The sequence below is a fragment of the Capra hircus genome, chromosome 24, assembly GCF_001704415.2.
Source record: "Capra hircus breed San Clemente chromosome 24, ASM170441v1, whole genome shotgun sequence".
NCBI classification, from domain to species: Eukaryota; Metazoa; Chordata; class Mammalia; order Artiodactyla; family Bovidae; genus Capra; species Capra hircus.
The window spans coordinates 21,296,250-21,315,702 of NC_030831.1; the positions used below are offsets into that span (position 1 = coordinate 21,296,250).

Consider the following 19,453-nt stretch of genomic DNA (forward strand, 5'->3'; position numbering starts at 1 on the left):
CACCAGGGAAGTCCTATAATATCTAATTTATCCTTTTTAAACTGCAGCAAATATGACATAATATAATAAAAGCTGGATGGTGTTACCTGAGCATTAATTACTGCTGCTCTCTATTCTTGTCTTGGGGAAGGGGCTGGGAAGAGAAAACGGGGCTGCTGCCACGCTCAGCTCTACACCTCAGTGCCAACTCGAACGTGCACACAATCATCACTCCATAAACAGAGGTTAAGGGCAAAAGAAAGAAGGAAAATCTTTACTTAGTCATAAATGACGTAGCTGGGTATTACCAGCTTTGTATTTCCAAGGGTAAAGGGTCAAGTGAAGTTGGCTTGAAAGTCAATTTCTCTTAAATCCCACAAGGACCAGGTAAAAACTTTAAAGATAAAAAGTTAAAAGCCACATGGCAGTTTTGGCATCAAAGCAGGAATCATAGTTTTTTCTCTTTTAGAAATACAACTTGCAATGGAATTGAAGAGCTAGCTGAACAGGTTACAGTATTATACTCTGCCAACATGAAAATGTCTTATACTTGAGATTTCTTTTTTAAAAATTATTTGTTTGTTTTGGCTGGGATGGGTCTTCATTGTGGCACACTGGCTCTTCGCTGCTGTGCTAGGGCTTTCTTGAGTTGCAGCAAGCAGGGGCTTCTCCTGAGTTGTAGTAGACAGGCTCCTCATTGCAGCGGCTTCTCTTGTTGCGGAGCATGGGATCTAGGGTACGTGGGCCCAGCAGTTGGGGTTCACAGGCTTAGTTGCCCTGTGACATGCGGGAACTCAGTTCCAGACCAGGGATCGAACCTGTGTCCCCTGCACTGGCAGGCAGATTCTTACCCACTGGACCACAAAAGACGTCCCTGAGATTTCTAATCACACTCAAAAATAGCCTCTACTTCATTTGGTCAGCTTAAAATTCTATCAGTCAGACTTAACTGAAAGGAGGGCTTTGTGTTTGCTTTTCTTCCTACCTTTGTAAAATGAAGGCTGCCAATGAACTGCATTTACCCAGTTTTCATGACCAGCCAGTACAGTCTCCAGAGTAACCGCAAATGTTATTTTAATACCTACAACAACAAAAAAGATTCTTCCCACAAAGTTCTTTTTAAAAGGAACATTTTCATAACCAACTCAGTTGTACAATTACATTTTAAAAAAATCAGAACAGAACATGATTTAGATTCAACAAAAAACACTGAATTCTAAATTTCATTAACTTTACCCCTTGTTCAAAATTACAGGAGAAAAAAGATATGTAAACTCTAAAGATGTATAGATTTTTCTTTATGTTTTGCCTGCTGCTGCTGCTGCTGCTGCTAAGTCACTACAGTTGTGTCGGACTCCGTGCGACCCCATAGACAGCAGCCCACCAGGCTCCCCCATCCGTGGGATTCTCCAGGCAAGAACACTGGAGTGGAGTGCCATTTCCTTCTCCAATGTATGAAAGAAAAAAGTGAAAGGGAAGTCACTCAGTTGTGTCTGACTCTTCACGACCCCATGGACTGCAGCCTACCAGGCTCCTCTGTCCATGGGATTTTCCAGGCAAGAGTACTGGAGTGGGGTGCCATTTGCCTACTTAGCTATAAATAAAAATTAAGGGATATGTTCTATTTTAAATTTTCAGGGACAGTGACTCTTATGCTATAATTAAAAAACAAAAAAGACATGCCGGCCTCCTTTGCAATCCTCACTTACTATATGAAATAGTCTAAACTACCATTAAAAAGAGACAACACTCCTAAGATAAATGTAAAACTAAAGGAAGTCAAATCAGTACTGTGAACTTTCAAACAAAATAATTAATGAAAATATCACAAAAGTTTTCATATTTGGAAACAATGTGCTGCTTATAGTATTTCTTGGTTCTCTCCATAAATCTGTCACCAAATCTCAACTCTAATGGGCGTTATAACCAAGAAGAGTAATAACAAAGAAGTGTATTTCTGGATGAACAATGTTAAGTAAGGATTAGCATTATGATTTTCATACCCATAGAAAATTATCTCCAACAGAACCTACCATGGAGGGGTACTATTCTAATGCCAGACAATAAGAAAATCAGAACTACATATGCCATTCAAATATAGGAATTTAGTTGTCTCTTATGAATATCCTCCAACAAAGGTACAAATAATTCACATTATTTCTTTAGATCTTCCTATGCTAAAACTGAAATAAGCAAAATTTTACAAACTAATTTATTGAGAAAATACTAAACATTTTCAGCAACAAAAAATACCTAACATGGTTTAGAAAAGTAAGTTTCCTATATTAAAAATGACTTACTCTCACATAAAAATAAAAAAGGAAAAATGCATAATATAAGTTTCAGCTAGGGATCTGATACTTCCGAAAACCTAACCTTCACATATGTGTAGTGATACAGATAAATAAATCAGGTAGGAAATCTAAGAATTACTGCATCGAATATTTTCATTCTTACTCACTTTCATTTTCTACAGTAAAAGTATTTTCTTTCAGTTTTATATTATCATCTTCCTGAGTTTCTAAAGATGTTGATTTTACATACAGTCTCCACATGCGTATCAGGCAATCTTGTGAACAGCTTGCTAGGAAAAGATCTCTTCCTAGTTAAAAAAACAGATATTATTATCTTTAGAACATTCTATTCTTAAATTTAAGTATAAGAGTTTTTCTTCTACAATATATACATTTCTAGATTTCCTGAAAAAATTAGACTTTGCTTCCCTATCTTTCATTAATTTGACTGATATTAATTTTCAATGACATTGACAAATACACATAAAATGCTAATAAACAGTTATAATATTTGGTATTCCTATACAATCTACTAATTTCTACAAACTTCTCAAGAATGTCTGCACAAGCAATAGCCAGTGTCCTCCTGTAAAGATCAACTTATGTCATCCTCTACCATCCCAACTAATACTTAATACAAAGGATAAGTATCCTCTTTTCTAACTGGGCCAACAGAAAAATGTTACATACAAAGAAAATGTTAAATTAAAACATAAGAGGCTGCTTTTTTTGAAAGTTACACATACTTGTCTGTACTATATGTACTTTAGCAATATTTCATACTGACCAAAGGCTGCCCATTCCACGCCTCTTATCCAATCCTCATGTCCAGAGAGAAAAAGCATTTTCTGAAACTAGTAAGATAACAAAAATCACAGGATTTAATGTAAGAATTTAATATTTTAATGTATATCAGTGACTTCATTTGATCTCAGCCATTCCTCCTGCATTTTTTTAAAAAAACTGGGAACACTATCTGATAGAGTTCTCACTTGGGAATGAAAAAAAGTCATCATCTATATCATTTAACTGAGCAGTCACGGTGGGCTGCAGTCCATGGGGTTGTTAGGAGTCAGACACGACTGAGCGACTTCACTTTCACTTTTCACTTTCATGCACTGGAGAAGGAAATGGCAACCCACTCTAGTGTTCTTGCCTGGAGCATCCCACGGACAGGGGAACCTGGTGGGCTGCCGTCTATGGGGTCGCAAAGTCGGACACGACTGAAGTGACTTAGCAGCAGCAGCATGAGGAGATAATATCTGTAGTCCCCAAATACATCAACTGTTCACAAGGTAAAATGACATACACTGTAGATACAATACAGAAAAAAGCTGGGTGGCTGAACATAATGATTTTTAGCTTTCTTATAAAATGCAAAGAAGTAAGTATTTCTATTATTAACTAGGGATTCCCTGGTAGCTCAGCTGGTATAGAATCCACCTGCAATGCAGGAGACCCTGGTTTGACTCCTGGGTCGGGAAGATCCGCTAGAGAAGGGATAGGCTATGTACTCCAGTATTCTTGGACCTTCCTGGTGGCTCAGCTTGTAATGCAGGAGACCTGGGTTCAATCCCTGGGTTGGGAAGATCCCCTGGAGAAGGGAATAGCTATGCACTCTAGTATTCTGATCTGGAGAATTCCATGGACTGTACAGTCCATGGGGTCACAAAGAGCAGGCACGGCTAAGCAACTTTCACTCACCCTCTATTAACTAAATGAACATAGGGTTAACCAACGCTCTTTCCGAAACTTCCCTCTGGTTTAACCACTCAGAGAACAGGAAAAGATTACAAGAACAAATAAGCACTGCTAGGGGTGTATTTCACGGTAGGTATGTTATATTTCATCTAAATTTCTTAAGAAAAAAATACTACTACAACATTTCCCTCTCTTCTTCCCGACCTAACAATCTGTCTTCCGCAACAAGTCTGGACTTGGAGGCCAAAGCAGCAGCAGAATACCTGGCGATCAAACAGCGACAAGCGGTTTAACAGAGGACTGTCGAAAAGATCTTCCTATTGGATTGGTCAACTTAGATCAGAACATCCCCCAAACTCTATAAAGTCTGTCTTAAGATATGGAATTAAGCAGAACATAATTCTAGCCTCTTAAAGAAAGATGAACAATTACCTGATTGTTTTGTTGAACAAATAAGTGAATTTTGCAGTCATCATCACCACATGCTAATACCGGCACTGGGAGGAAAAAGAGGCATTACTATAAGCATCATATAACATATATATATAAAATATTATACATCATCATAATAGCCATCCTAAGTTATGACAATCACCTATGCCATGTCCTAAGTTCTAGGTAGAGCCTTGACTTCTATTTCCCACATCACTGAACAAATAAATTGAAAGCACTCAATAATATCTTTAGGAATAAAATGAATATTCTAGAATGTTCCATTAAATGGATACGTGGCAAAGAATGACTATTAACAGAATCCTCTCCTCTGTTCTGTGTCATTTATGATAGAAGGAGCAATAAAAAGAGCTCAGCAGTAAAAACAAGCTGGGAGCACTTAACCATGTCAGCCAGAACACTTAATAGGAATCATTAGCCCATGTGAATAATAAAAAACCCGGGAGAGCAACTAAGAGCCCAGCATCTTGGTTATTGCACAAAGATTTAACAGTATGTTTGTTACTTTGAGGACCCTACGTTTCCAGAATTTGATAATAAAACAAAATCCACGGAGTAATTAAAGAACAAAATAAAAGCACATATATAACTATGTGGTTAAAAAGCTATGAAAGGTGTGACTGTAAAATTAGTTTTCTTTAAATCAATTTTTTAAAAAGCCATAAAACTTCAGTCACTCAGCCTCAATGCAGATGCGAAGAAATGAAACTGTATGTAACGAAAACCACAACAGAACGTGTGCAATTCCTCCTCCTGGGAAGCCCTGGCAGAAAGTGGGACATCATGTGAGACCACGAAGTTGCAGCTCCCGCTGCAGAGGGCAAAACAGCCTGAAGGGTTCCAGGCCCAGCCTCTGCCCACCAGCTCTGTCCTCCAGGCAACTGAGGAGCCACAAGACTGTCTGACATGCGCTGGCCACCATCCTGGTGGAGGATAATCAAAGACAGGTAAAGACGGGCTTCCCAGCAAAAGGACATTTTTCGCTTAGAGATTTTAAGTGGTCTGAGGCAAACTGTCACTGTGCACAATGGGCAGGGGCTGTCACCTTAAGAGAAATGCTCATGGGCCCATCCTTAGTACCTTCTCAACTTATCCCAGACCTCCATCTTCTACAGACCTAGGCAATTTCCCCAAATTTCATCTATACTGAACATGTATCTAATAAATAGGAGTATCAATCTCAAGTTCATATTAAATGTCTTAAATTTTTAACAGCTACTGAAGTTTCTAACAGCCACCCCCTTAACCTTATGTTTTATACACAGATCATTTGACTACTGAGAACAAAAGTATGTTATCCATGTCTCTCAACTTGTCTTCTGAAAATATTCAGATACAAAATTAAGATCCAATATGTTTCTTTGAGGTCCTAGTTGTATGGAGATATAAAAATACGCTGCTCTTTTAATATACACTTAGCAGGAAACTCACCATCAATATTAGGCAAAAAAGACAAGCAGAGAGTCAGAGCGAATCCATTTCCAAAGTTCAAGGTCTGAAGGCATGTCACTAAGAAATAAAACACACCATGAACAACTAACTCAGCTTATCCTCCTGGAGAGGTCCAGTGACATCATCAGAACCCTGGACATCAGCAGAGAGATGAGAAAGTCAGTCCTGGGCCCCCAGTGACAATGGGAATTTAAATGGTCAGCTTTAAGGTTACAAGAGAACAAAAAGACCTAAATGAAAAGGCTTTGAGGAAATTTACATTATCAACAGTTTGGTAAACAGGAATTCTAGAAAAGTATACAAGAAAAAACATGTAGATTAGAATTCTAACATTTCAAAAACTGCTTGAAAGACAAAAAATTATGAGGATACTCATCTAAGATGCTGTTCATTTGATAATCATTATTTCATCTGTTTGGAATAATGGCTCTAAACCTACCTTCAGAACCCTGTTTAGACCAGATTCTAACAGTAGAATCGGAAGCTGCGGACACTATCAGTGTCTGCGATGCAACGTCTGGCGCCCTCCTCTGGTAAACGGCATGCACTGCATAAACAGGTCCTTCATGGCCGTAGATGTGGACTGCTTTTAAAAGCTGAATCACAAATAACAACAAAAACGCTACGTTAAATGAAAGAATTATCAGTCTCACCTGCACTTAACTAGAATCAGAGGATTAAAGGCATTGTTAAAATGCCTGACCCAGAAATAAGTCCTTTCAAGCTGAGATAGTGAAGGACAGGGAAGGCTGGTGTGCCGCAGTTCATGGGGTTGCAAAGAGTCAGACACAACTTAGCGACTGAACAAGAACAAGCTAAGAAGAACATAAACTTGTGCGAAGTCTGTCTGATTATATTAACAACACACAAAATGTGCACATCCCTTGACATAGCAATCTCACATCTAAGAACCTACTCTGAGAGAGCAGCACTAGTTTAACTGACAATAAAAGACAAATGCAGAAGCATACTTATCATACACTCTTCAGGAAAACTGCAATCAACTTAAAAGTATTAATAGGAAAAAAAGTGTTAATAGGAAACTGATTAAATAATTTTAGACTCATATTCTAAGCCAACAAAAAGGATAATGCTCACTTATCACCATGGAAAGACATCAATGACATTGATACCTTTGAAGACTACAGGCCAGATTTGTGGACTGCTCCTCCTCTAGGATTGGTCTGACGTCTCCCCATGAAAAGACTCAGGGCTGACATTGTGACGTTGTCACAACATCAGCGTAACACACCAGCAGATACGCAATGTCAGCCTGTTCCACTATCAGTTAAATTACCTTTGATATTTTAGCAAAGGTAGTGTCAACCATGTTTTTTCACTATGAAAATTTTTTTTGGTGGTAATATGTGAGAAGGCAATGGCACCCCATTCCAGTACTTGCCTGGAGAATCCCATGGACAAAGGAGCCTGGTAGGCTGCAGTCCATGGGGTTGCTAAGTCGGACACAACTGAGCGACTTCACTTTCACTTTTCGCTTTCATGCATTGGAGAAGGAAATGGCCACCCACTTCAGTGTTCTTGCCTGGAGGATCCCAAGGACAGGGGAGCCTGGTGGGCTGCCGTCTATGGGGTCACACAGAGTCGGACACGACTGAAGTGACTTAGCAGCAACATGTGAGATCATGTTTTAGGAATGAGTAAATGTTCTGTTTGCTGTCAAACTTTTACCAAGTTTTTTCAGCATCCACTCATAATACTTGCAAGTATCAAGCAGAGCTACAAAATAAAGAACTGGCAAAAACTGGGAAATGCCACCTGGTTATCACTCTTCCTGCTTGCCATGCAAGATTATGCCCTGTAGTATCATTTCTGTTATTGTGGGTCTGTATTTTTAAGAGTTCCAAATATGTAAGATTTACCACTTTCCTTGAGAGGTATGTTTTGTAAATTGTTGTCCGCTGAAATAAAGGTGCCTTAAATATCTCAACTGTTTTTCCAATTACTTAAGTAGAACTCTGCCACTCAAAAAGGTAATTAATAGTTACATATAAGGCTTTGTACACTAACTTCCTGTAGTCATTAACCTCTGACTTCTCTGAAAAAAAACACTTTTTAAAACTCAAGTAAACAAAATCACTTTAGTACATAATTAAACACTAGAGATATGGAACAATCTTCATTAGAATGTTAGCCACGTAAATCTTGTGTCTTTTTTCTTCTTTATACTTTCTGGTATTTAAAATTTATTGTTATTGTTGTTGCTCAGTCACTAAGTCGTGTACAACTCTTTGCAACCCCAAGGACTGCAGTATGCCAGGCTTCCCCATCCTTCACTATGTTTCGGAGATCGCTCAAATTCATGCCCACTCCGTCGGTAATGCTATCTGAGTCTGTATAATTACTTCCCAAATATTAAATCTATGGGAAAAACTCATTTCACACCAGTTTTTGTCTGTTTTATTTTATACTGAAGTATCATTGATTTACAGTGTTACATTGTATTATACATATTCTTTTTCACATCCTTTCCTGTTATGGTTTTGAATAAAGTTCCCTGTGCTATACAGTAGGGCCTTGTTGTGTTATTCATTTTATATAGTTTGTATCTGCTAATCCCAGGCTCCTAATTTTACCCCATCCCCATCCCCTTTCCCCTATGGCAATCGTAAATTTGTTTCCTATGTCATTTCACATCTTTAAGCAGAATTTTATTTCAACCATCAGAGAATCTTAAAAGCGCAAACAAAACAAATCTCTCAAGTTCACTGGCTTGTTAAAAAACAACACCCACTAGTCAAAGACTCAAATCTCTCATTATGCCAGCTTAAAACTATTTCCTTTTATCAGAAGTCAAGATGCAATGAGCACCTGTGTGCATGAAAATACATACCAGACGGAACCTTTAAGCCTCTCAAGCTACAGTGTGTGACTCCTTCCTCCAAATCCTCTTACTCCCTTCATCCCTCTTTGAGGCCTTTCATCTTCCTCCTTTTCCTGTTTAGCCTCAGCCTCCTTTCTGGTCCATGTCTAAGTTTGCTGTCTGCCATCAGATACTTAGCCTGCAAGTCTCTCTACCGACAGAAGCTTAGGGCAGCACTGACAAAAGAGTCTTGCAAGTCTTAACTCAAGGTCTCAAAAACGAGTGCTCAAGTGGTTCTCTCTGAATTCCTCTGCCAAGATAAGTCCAAATAGGAGCTGCTTTGCTACATAAGCCTTTGCAGTTCTCATTCAAGTCTAAGTGACTCCACAATCCCCACCTCCACATCTGGCCCCTTTCTCTGGAGACAAGTCTGGGTATCTGGCCAGCAATACAAGTGAAATGTTTACAACATCTTCCCTCCCACTTGCCTATTTTGCTTTGTAGAAGCATCTTTCTTCCAGGGCCCGGAGACAGAATCTCACTGTTTTTGATTTCTCACTTCTCTACCCACAAGCTTCCCACTCTTTTGACAACTATCTAGTCAATGCCAAAATCATTTTGCCTTCAAGAATACATTTCATATCTCTTCCTTCTTATTTTTTCCTATCCCAATTTGGCACACTCCTGTTAGACTCATTTTCCTTTGACATACAATACTCCACTACCTAGAAATCCTGCTGCTGGTGGGTTTAGCTACTAAGCCGTGTTTGACTCCCATGACCCTATGGACAGAAGCCCACCAGGCTCCTCTGTCCATGGGATTTTCCAGGCAAGAAATCCTGAATGACTTCCAAATGCCTGTTCATAAAGAACAAACTCTTGAACTCAAAGTCTCACGAGATCATCTCCTCCTCTTACTAGAAAAGTAATACTTCTACTGCCCGTCATGTGGTATCAAGAAATATTTCCAAAACAGTGTTCCTCAAAGTTACAATGGATGCTAAGGGACTTAAAGGGGGGTGGGGAGGAATTAGACTTGAAGGAAACACTGGTTGAAAAAAGGTGAGCAGGTCTGCCCATGTCAGAACTGTTCAGAGCCTTCACTATGCTCATATACACTTAATGATTCTCTAAGAGAAGTATATGTACTGTTTTCCCACAGTGGCCACAGATTCCTTTTCACACAGAGCTTAAAGATGAATAATTCTCTGAACGAGCTTGAAAAGCCCTGCCCTTAGGACATCTTAGGCTATAGTGAAAAATGGATACTTCTGAGCAAATGGTCTCCTTTCTTACCTGAACTTTGATTCATGCTTTTTTTCCTACCTGGAATCCTCAACCCTTTAAGTCTTCCTAAGAAAATCATCTCATACTATTAGACTCAATTCAAGGGCCACCTCTTAGATCCCTACTGAACTTTCACAGCAGCATGGTTGTGGTACAGCAAGTGCAAGCACTCACCCATACAGCCACCTTTGTACTTATTAAACAAATTTGTAGTTATTTAAGCACATTTTGCCTTCGATATATATGCACAATTCATGAACAGGATTCTGGCTCATTTGTATCTTCTGCATGGCAGATGTTCAAATATCTGATGCACCAGCTTCACATTTTTAATCTCTGCTTCCAATTAGAACCAACTTAAACGTCCATCCGTAGAGGTCCATGCACGCCCAGTACTGCATATTGTAACATCACGCAGAATTATATAAATCTATATCCACAAGGCAACCATTGTCCTATGCACGCAGCAGTATGAATTTTTGTGATCACTGAAAACAAAACAGCCCATGTAAGATCACTTTGTAAATTATTTCAAATGATAAGACATTCAAAGAAATGACTGACAGCCTATGAATATGGATGCAGGTATTAGAAGGAAGGGGACAGGACCTATGACATATGGAAGATACAGGATCTGGGTTACTAATAAGCAAGAATAAGGAAGTTCATCAAGGAGGAACACGAGAAAAATGACAGGAAAAACTGAAAATAAATGTAGATATGACAGTCATTTCTTATAATCATAAACATGTCTACCCACCTGATTATTCTCTATTTCCCAGTGAATCACTTGATTATCAGATCCTCCAGAAACTAATTCAGTTGAAGGAGCTGAAAAAAATTGTATCTCAGTGAATATTTTTTCCCCAGCTATTTTGAAAAACTTCAAAGCTATGGAAAAAACAAAACTCAGATACTTTTACCTGTATTCACCAACTGTTAAGATTTTGCCATATTTGCTTAACAGCTTGCTCTCTGTATGTACATTTACACATACCTCCATTTTTGCTTTTGATAAACCATTCAATAATAAGCTGGAGGCATGATGACCTTTGATCCTTAAGATATTTTACCCTATTCTTCTCAAAAACTGGAACATTCTCCTACATTGTTGTTGACTAGTCGCTCAGTCGTGTCTGACTGTATGTGACCCCACGGACTGTAGCCTACCAGGCTTCTCTCTCCATCGAATTTCCCATGCATAAATACTGGGGTGGTCTGCCATTTCCTTCAACAGGGGATCTATCTCGCCAACGCAGGGATCGAACCCACATTTCCTGCATTGACAGGTGGATCCTTTACCCACAGAGCTACCACATATAATTATCACATTCAAGAATGTTAACAATAACACAGTAATGTTACATAATAATACATATTAAAATTTTCCAAGATTGTCCCAGTATGTCTTCTGTAACTTCTTTTTTACTCAAAAATCTAAGACCATACATTATGCATTTGATTGACACATCTTTTAAGTCTCCTTTAATCCTGAATAACTTTCCAGTTTCTCCTTTTGTCACAATGCGAGTCCAGGCCAGTTGTTTTGCCCAATGTCCCTCAATGTGAATTTGCCTGGTTGTTTCCTTATGAGACTCAGGCTAAACATTTTGGGTAGAAATAACATATACCAGTCATTACAGTTAGCTGGTGTTGTCAAGCACATGAAATATTTTTGAAATCAAACACATATTTCAAAATAGCTCCTTCAAACATTTATTTATTGATAGAAGAAAATGAATAAGAACCAAAAAGGGGGAAATAATCTAATTTTGGTTTGGATTTTCCATTTATTTATTTCTGCGGGTTTATGTCTAGATAGTTAGGTGAAATAGCTGGCAGACTGAACACATTAGATTTGTACTCAAAAGTCCCAGGCTCATATCCTAACCCTGCTGCCAGCCAGGTACAATCTTGGGCTTTAATTTCTTCATGTGTCATGGCAATTAAGCCACTGACCTAACTATATCATTCTGATAACTGCTCTAAGGTACATGAAAGTAATGTGATAAGAACCAGATGTTTTGAAAATATAAAATAATATCACTAGAATTTCATGTCACTGATATATGGGTTAGAAAGAGTACCTGAATTATCTGGCAATAGAATCCAATTCTGAGAAAATCAGTTGTAACCGTAATAGATTTCAGTGATACACAAGCAATTCATTTTATGTAACCTCACTTTTAAAGGGAAGATAAAACATACAAGCCCAAATTAATACTTTAAAAGGAATCCCTATACTGAGATTCAAGTAGGCTTTGATGTCATTTGGTAGCAATTAATATAATTACAATTTTATTTTAATATATGTACTAACAGCCACTCTTTCTACTATTTAATGGTTTTTACTGACCTAATATGACTAACTCTGCATTACCAACTGTAATAAATAGCTTATTAAACGTTTTCTTAATGTCACAGATAAAACCACAGCTCACTAATTCAGGAAATTTTGCCTTTGGGCCTGGCTCAGGATGCTCTCAATAAATAGTTGCAAAATCAGAAAATAAAATTAATTCAGAGTCCATAAGAACACTATAGTAGGTATAGTTAAGACATATGACGAATTTCCACAGGATTTTAGAAGCACATCTAAAAGCAATGTTAAATAAAAATTCTGGAGCCGTGGAATCTCCGAGATGAAAGAGACCTGGAGATAATCTAGTCCAGCAATTCCCAAATGTTTTGATATAAGGACTCATTGACACTCATATAATTTTTTAAGGACCCCAAAGACCTTTTGTTTATATAGGCTATATGTGCCAATATTAATCACAACAGAAATTAAAACTGAGAAATTTGAAAAATACTTGTATATTAGTTCACTTATGTATAACAAGAACTAACATAACATTTTTTAATAGGGGGAAACCCTGTATTTCCCAAAACAAAAAAATAAGAAGAAAGGCACTGTTTAATATTTCAGCAAACCTCTTTAAAGTCTGACTTTATTAGAATACACCTGGATTTTCATATCTGCTCCAGTGTTTAAACAGTGGCAACATCACACATTATGTAGTCACTGGAAAATGGCACTACATACTTGGGACAGAATGAAGACGAGGAATAACTTCTTAGTATTATTCAGAAAATAATTTTGACCTCATAAGTGTCATGCATCACTCACTGATTTAGTTCAAAGTTTTACTTTTTGTATATTAATGGGGTCGCAAAGAGTCGGACATGACTGAGCGACTGAACTGAACTGAACTGAAGATGCAAACTAGGGTCAACAAAAATGCAATGCCTTGCCTAAAAAATCAATTGTTTGTCTGTGGCAGAAACAGACCACCCACAGGCTGAATTTTCTGAATCCCAGTCTGGGCTCCAATACAAGCATACAGGCTTTGGATCAAAAGCTGTGGGCAATGGCGGGGCTCTCGCTTCAGTAGGAGGGGTGCCTCTACCCTCATCCTAAGTACTGCTGTGTTATCCATGCTTCAAAGTAGAAGTAGTATAAGTCAGATATTTCACTGGGCATGTCATTTTTCTTCTATTTTTCTAAATACATAATATCGGATACAGTAATGCTAAATTAAGGAAGTCAGATTAATACTTACAACCATCCTGTTTACAAATCCACTGTAGGCAATTGACTCGAGCAGCATGACCATTCAGGTTGGTGACAACAACCCTTTTCTGTAGAGGAGAAAACACCAGTTAGTATGTTGGAATGTGTCCCACAGAGGAGCTGATAAATTAATAAATATCAGATTTCAGAAAATGTTCAGGATTACTTCAAACAGAATCACCTTCCTTAACTCATAAACTTTACCATGGCTTAAGTCATCCATTCACATTTTAAAATTCATTCCTGCCTTCTGCCCCACTCCACGGTCACTCAGCCCTACCCTCTTCTTATTTAGGGAGCCTGTCTCCAAACCAGATTAGACAAGGCCTATGTTCTCACTGGTTTCAGGGCCTACTTTTACCATGCTTGTACAGATTCAAGAATTTGCTAGACCTAAAGAAAAATAAAGGAATGCATGATTGATGGATGAAAAATCATGGCTTACTTAGCATGCCATGGCTGATCTGGTGTTGGATTCTTCAGCCTTAAGGACACAAGGTCACTAGGCCACAACTACGAAGGTCGTCAGACATCAGATCCCTTCAGGGCCTACGGCCAGGTTCCCTGCAGATCCTCAGACTGCTGCTTTCACCAGATCACTCCACACCTGGGTTTTCTCTACATCTCCTAATGCTGGAGACTCTTTGCCTACTGGGCCCTCCTCTTATAGCCCTTTCTCTACCGGTTGCCTAGAGCACTGACTTCACACCTGCTTACACATCAACTGGAATTCTCACAGCTGAGAAAAAGGTATACAAAGGGAAATGTGCACAAGCTAATATAGTCCACATATGGGTTATGTGAGTTTGGAAAACAATCTAACGCAGGGGCCCCCAGCTTCCAGGATCTAATGCCTGATGATCTGAGATGGACCTGATGTAATAATAAACTGCACAATAAATGTAATGTGCTTGAATCATCCCAAAACATACCCTCCCATCCCTGGTCTGTGGAAAAACTGTCTTCCATGAAACCAGTCCCTGGTGCCAAAAACACTGGAGCTTGCTGATTTAAAGTATTTCATTGTCTTTCTCACCAGAATGAGAATTCCTTGATGGGTAGGAGTCATAATCCATTATTTTTGCGTCATCACCACTCAGTTCAAGGCTAGCATCAAAGAGTGTGCTGAACGAACATCATCTCCGAAGTTTCACTTTAGCATCTGACACGTTTAATCCTATATTTAATTAAATACCCAGCCAACAATAGTTAACAAAACAAAACTCCCTAGAATCCATACACCTTTTTTCTTGATGTTAAAATCCCCTGAGATAGCCACCAATTTATCATTAAAAATAAAAATGTGGGGGAAGGCATGGGTACAAATCCACTAGACAGCTGCAGGAAGATAGGCTTCTACAGCCTTGGTTGATGGCCAACGTCAAGTTTACCCTTGGTTTTACGTGATTTATCTTGCCAGTTAAGAGTGCATGGAAAAGAACAAAGCAAGAAGCATAACCCTCCCAGACATCAGACAGTGCTACAAAGCTACAGTAATCAAAACAACATGGCACTGACAAAAAAAAAAAAAAAAAATAGACATATGGATCAATGGAACCAAACAGAGGGCCTAGAAACAAACCCACACACCTAGGGTCAATTAATTTTTCACAAAGGAGGCAAGAATATACAATGAAGAAAAGACAGTCTCTTCAGCAAGAAGTGTCAGGAAAGCTGGACAGCTGTATGTAAATCAATAAAGTCAGAACACACCCTCACATCAAACCCCAAAATAAAATGGCTTAAAGACTTAAATATAAGACATGACACTGTTAAACTCCTAGAAGAGAACATAGGCGAAACAGTCTCTAACAAAAATTCTATCAGTGTTTTCTTAGACCAGTCTCACAAAGCAACAGAAATAGAAGCAAAATTAACAAATGGGATCTAATCAAACTTATAAGCTTTTACATCATAGCAAAGGAACAAGACTAAACAAGACTAAAAGACAACCTACAGACTGGGAGAAAACATCTGTAAATGATGTGACCAACCAGGGCTTAATTTCCAAAATATACAAACAGCTCACACACAGTTCAATAACAACAACAACAACAATTTTCAAAAAATGAGCAGACGATCTGGACATTTCTAAAAGAAGACACACAGATAGCCAAGAGGTATGTGAAAAGATGCTCAACATCGCTAATTATTAGAGAAATGGAAAGTAAAACTACAATGAGATCTCACCTCATACCAGTCAGAAACGCCATCACTAAAAAGTCTACAAGTAACAAATGCTGAAGAGTGGTTGTAGCAGTGGTCTACCCTGCTACACTGTTGGCAGGAATGTGAATGGATGCAAGCACTATGGAAAACAGTACCTTAAAAAAACTAAACATGGAACTACCAAACGATCCAGCTATCCCGCTACTGGGAATATATCTGGAAAAGGTGAAAACTCTAATTCAAAAGATGCATGCACCCCAATGTTCAAAGCAGCACTATTTTTACAATAGTCCAGAAATGGAAGCAACAGAAATATCTATCGACAGATGAAGGGATAAAGAAAACGTGATATACATATACATTCACACACATACAAGGTAATATTACTCAGCCATTAAAAAAAAATTGAGGCCATCTGAAGCAACATGGATGAACTTGGAGATTATCATATTAGGAAAGTCAGAAAAAGAAAGACAAATATCATTATGTGGAATCTAACATATGACACAAATGAACTTATCTTCAAAACAGAAACAGACTCACAGACACAGACTTGTCATTGTCAAGGGGGATGGACGGTGAAGGATGGATGGATTCAAAGTTTGGAATTTGCAAAAGCAAGCTACTGTATATATTTATGTATAACTGAATCACTTTGCTGTACACAGAAACCAACACAGCACTATAAATCAACTATACTTTAATAAAATAAAAAAAGCTTTTGAGGACTGCATGGTAATAACCAAACAAAAACTGGAAGGAGGGACGCAAGCTCAAGAAAAATGAGTACAACTATTTCATTTATAAGTTTCACTCTGCATTGGATAGGAGGATGATGGAACTTTTTAAGTATGGCTGATTTACAATGATTCAGGTGTAAAGCAAAGTAATTCAGTTATTCTTTTTCAGATTCTTTTCCATTATAGGCTATTGCAAGATACTGAACATAGTTCCCTGTGCTATACTATACATCCCCGTTGTTTTTCTATTTTATAAGACATACTGTAGTACATATCTGTTAATCTCAAAGCCCTAATTTAACCCTCCCTGCCCCATTCCCATTAGGCAACTATAAGTTTGTTTTCTGTCTGAGAGTCTATTTCTGTTTCGTAAACAAGTTCCTTTGTAAATTTTTTAGATTCCACATGTAAGTGATACCATATGGCATTTATCTTTCTCTGTCTCCCTTAGCATGATTATCTGTAGGTTCATCCACGTTGCTGCAAATGGTATTATTTCATTCTTTTCGTGGCTAAATTGTATTCTCTTGTGTGTGTGCCCACACGCCCATGTGTGTGTGTGTGTGTGTATATATATATATATATATATACAAATACATATATATACATATCACCACATCCTCTTTATGCATACATCTGTCGATGGACATATAAATTGCTTCTTTGTCTTCCTGCTGCTGCTGCTGCTAAGTCACTTCAGTCGTGTCAGACTCTGAGACCCCACAGAAGGCAGCCCACAAGGCTCCCCCATGTCTTCACTGTTGTAAATAATGTTGCTAAAACCGCTAGACCACTCCGGTATGACCTAAATCAAATCCTTTATGATTATACAGTGGAAGTGAGAAATAGATTTAAGGGCCTAGATCTGATAAGATAGAGTACCTGATGAACTATGGAATGAGGTTCGTGACATTGTACAGGAGACAGGGATCAAGACCATCCCCATGGAAAAGAAATGCAAAAAAGCAAAATGGCTGTCTGGGGAGGCCTTACAAATAGCTGTGAAAAGAAGAGAAGCGAAAAGCAAAGGACAAAAGGAAAGAATAAGCATCTGAATGCAGAATTCCAAAGAATAGCAAGGAGAGATAAGAAAGCCTTCTTCAGCGATCAACGCGAAGAAATAGAGGAAAAGAACAGAATGGCAAAGACTAGAGATCTCTTCAAGAAAATTAGAGATACCAAGGGAATATTTCATGCAAAGATGGGCTCAATAAAGGACAGAAATGCAAAAAAGGACAGAAATGGTATGGACCTAACAGAAGCAGAAGATATTAAGAAGTAGCAGCAAGAATACACAGAAGAACTGTACAAAAAAGATCTTCACGACCCGGATAACCACGATGGTGCGATCACTCACCTAGAGCCAGACATCCTGGAATGTGAAGTTAAGTGGGCCTTAGAAAGCATCACTACGAACAAAGCTAGTGGAGGTGATGGCATTCCAGTTGAGCTATTTCAAATCCTGAAAGATGATGCTGTGAAAGTGCTGCACTCAATATGCCAGCAAATTTGGAAAACTCAGCAGTGCCCACAGGACTGGAAAAGGTCAGTTTTCACTCCAATCCCACGGAAAGGCAATGCCAAAGAATGCTCCAACTACCATACAATTGCACTCATCTCACGTGCTAGTAAAGTAATGCTCAGAATTCTCCAAGCCAGGTTTCAGCAATACGTGAACCGTGAACTTCCAGATGTTCAAGCTGGTTTTAGAAAAGGCAGAGGAACCAGAGATCAAATTGCCAACATCTGCTGGATCATTGAAAAGGCAAGAGAGTTCCAGAAAAACATCTATTTCTGCTTCATTGACTATGCCAAAGCCTTTGACTGTGTGGATCACAATAAACTGTGGAAAATTCTGAGAGAGATGGGAATACCAGACCATCTGACCTGCCTCTTGAGAAATCTGTATGCACGTCAGGAAGCAACAGTTAGAACTGGACATGGAACAACAGACTGGTTCCAAATCAGAAAAGGAGTACGTCAAGGCTGTATATTGTCACCCTGCTTATTTAACTTCTATGCAGAGTACATCATGAGAAACGCTGGACTGGAAGAAAGACTAGCTGGAATTAAGATTGCCAGCAGAAATATCAATAACCTTAGATATGCAGATGACACCACCCTTATGGCAGAAAGTGAAGAGGAACTAAAAAGCCTCTTGATGAAAGTGAAAGAGGAGAGTGAAACAGTTGGCTTAAAGCTCAACGTTCAGAAAACGAAGATCATGGCAACTGGTCCCATAACTTCATGGCAAATAGATGGGGAAACAGTGGAAACAGTGTCAGACTTTATTTTTTTCGGCTCCAAAATCACTGCAGATGGTGACTGCAGCCATGAAATTAAAGACGCTTACTCCTTGGAAGGAAAGTTATGATCAACCTAGACAGCATATTCAAAAGCAGAGACATTACTTTGCCGACTAAGGTCCGTCTAGTCAAGGCTATGGTTTTTCCAGTAGTCATGTATGGATGTGAGAGTTGGACTGTGAAAAAGGCTGAGCGCCAAAAATTGATGCTTTTGAACTGTGGTGTTGGAGAAGACTCTTGAGAGTCCCTTGGACTGCAAGGAGATCCAACCAGTGCATTCTGAAGGAGATCAGCCCTGGGATTTCTTTGGAAGGAATGATGCTAAAGCTGAAACTCCAGGACTTTGGCCACCTCATGGGAAGAGTTGACTCATTGGAAAAGCCTCTGATGCTGGGAGGGACTGGGAGCAGGAGGAGAAGGGGACGACAGAGGATGAGATGGCTGGATAGCATCACGGACTCGATGGACGTGAGTCTGAGTGAACTCCGGGAGTTGGTGATAGACAGGGAGGCCTGGCGTGCTGAGATTCATGGGGTCGCAAAGAGTCAGACATGACTGCGCGACTGAACTGAACTGAACTGATGAACACTGTGGTATATGCAACTTTTTGAATTACAGTTTTTGTGTTTTCCAGACACATGTCTGGGAATGGGATTGCTGGCTCTTATGGTAACTCT

The 19,453-nt window shown here is 38.8% G+C and overlaps 1 protein-coding gene across 2 annotated transcripts in view; it reads right to left on the reverse strand.

The window, feature by feature from the left end:
- ELP2 (elongator acetyltransferase complex subunit 2) overlaps nucleotides 1-19,453 on the reverse strand; it is a 55,484-nt gene that overhangs the window by 32,447 nt on the left and 3,584 nt on the right. The window contains exons 1-9 of one of the 2 annotated variants that reach the window (XM_013974247.2): nucleotides 14,598-14,694; nucleotides 13,551-13,629; nucleotides 10,748-10,818; nucleotides 6,319-6,475; nucleotides 5,859-5,936; nucleotides 4,407-4,471; nucleotides 3,061-3,127; nucleotides 2,441-2,581; nucleotides 965-1,060 (exon numbers count right to left, since the gene is read on the reverse strand). In XM_013974247.2, the coding sequence (XP_013829701.1) occupies nucleotides 965-1,060; nucleotides 2,441-2,581; nucleotides 3,061-3,127; nucleotides 4,407-4,471; nucleotides 5,859-5,936; nucleotides 6,319-6,475; nucleotides 10,748-10,818; nucleotides 13,551-13,629; nucleotides 14,598-14,630 (787 nt within the window). In that variant the 5' untranslated portion in view covers nucleotides 14,631-14,694. Of the gene's footprint in view, nucleotides 1-964; nucleotides 1,061-2,440; nucleotides 2,582-3,060; nucleotides 3,128-4,406; nucleotides 4,472-5,858; nucleotides 5,937-6,318; nucleotides 6,476-10,747; nucleotides 10,819-13,550; nucleotides 13,630-14,597; nucleotides 14,695-19,453 lie in introns of those variants that run through there. The other variant, XM_005696971.3, reaches the window with a different exon arrangement.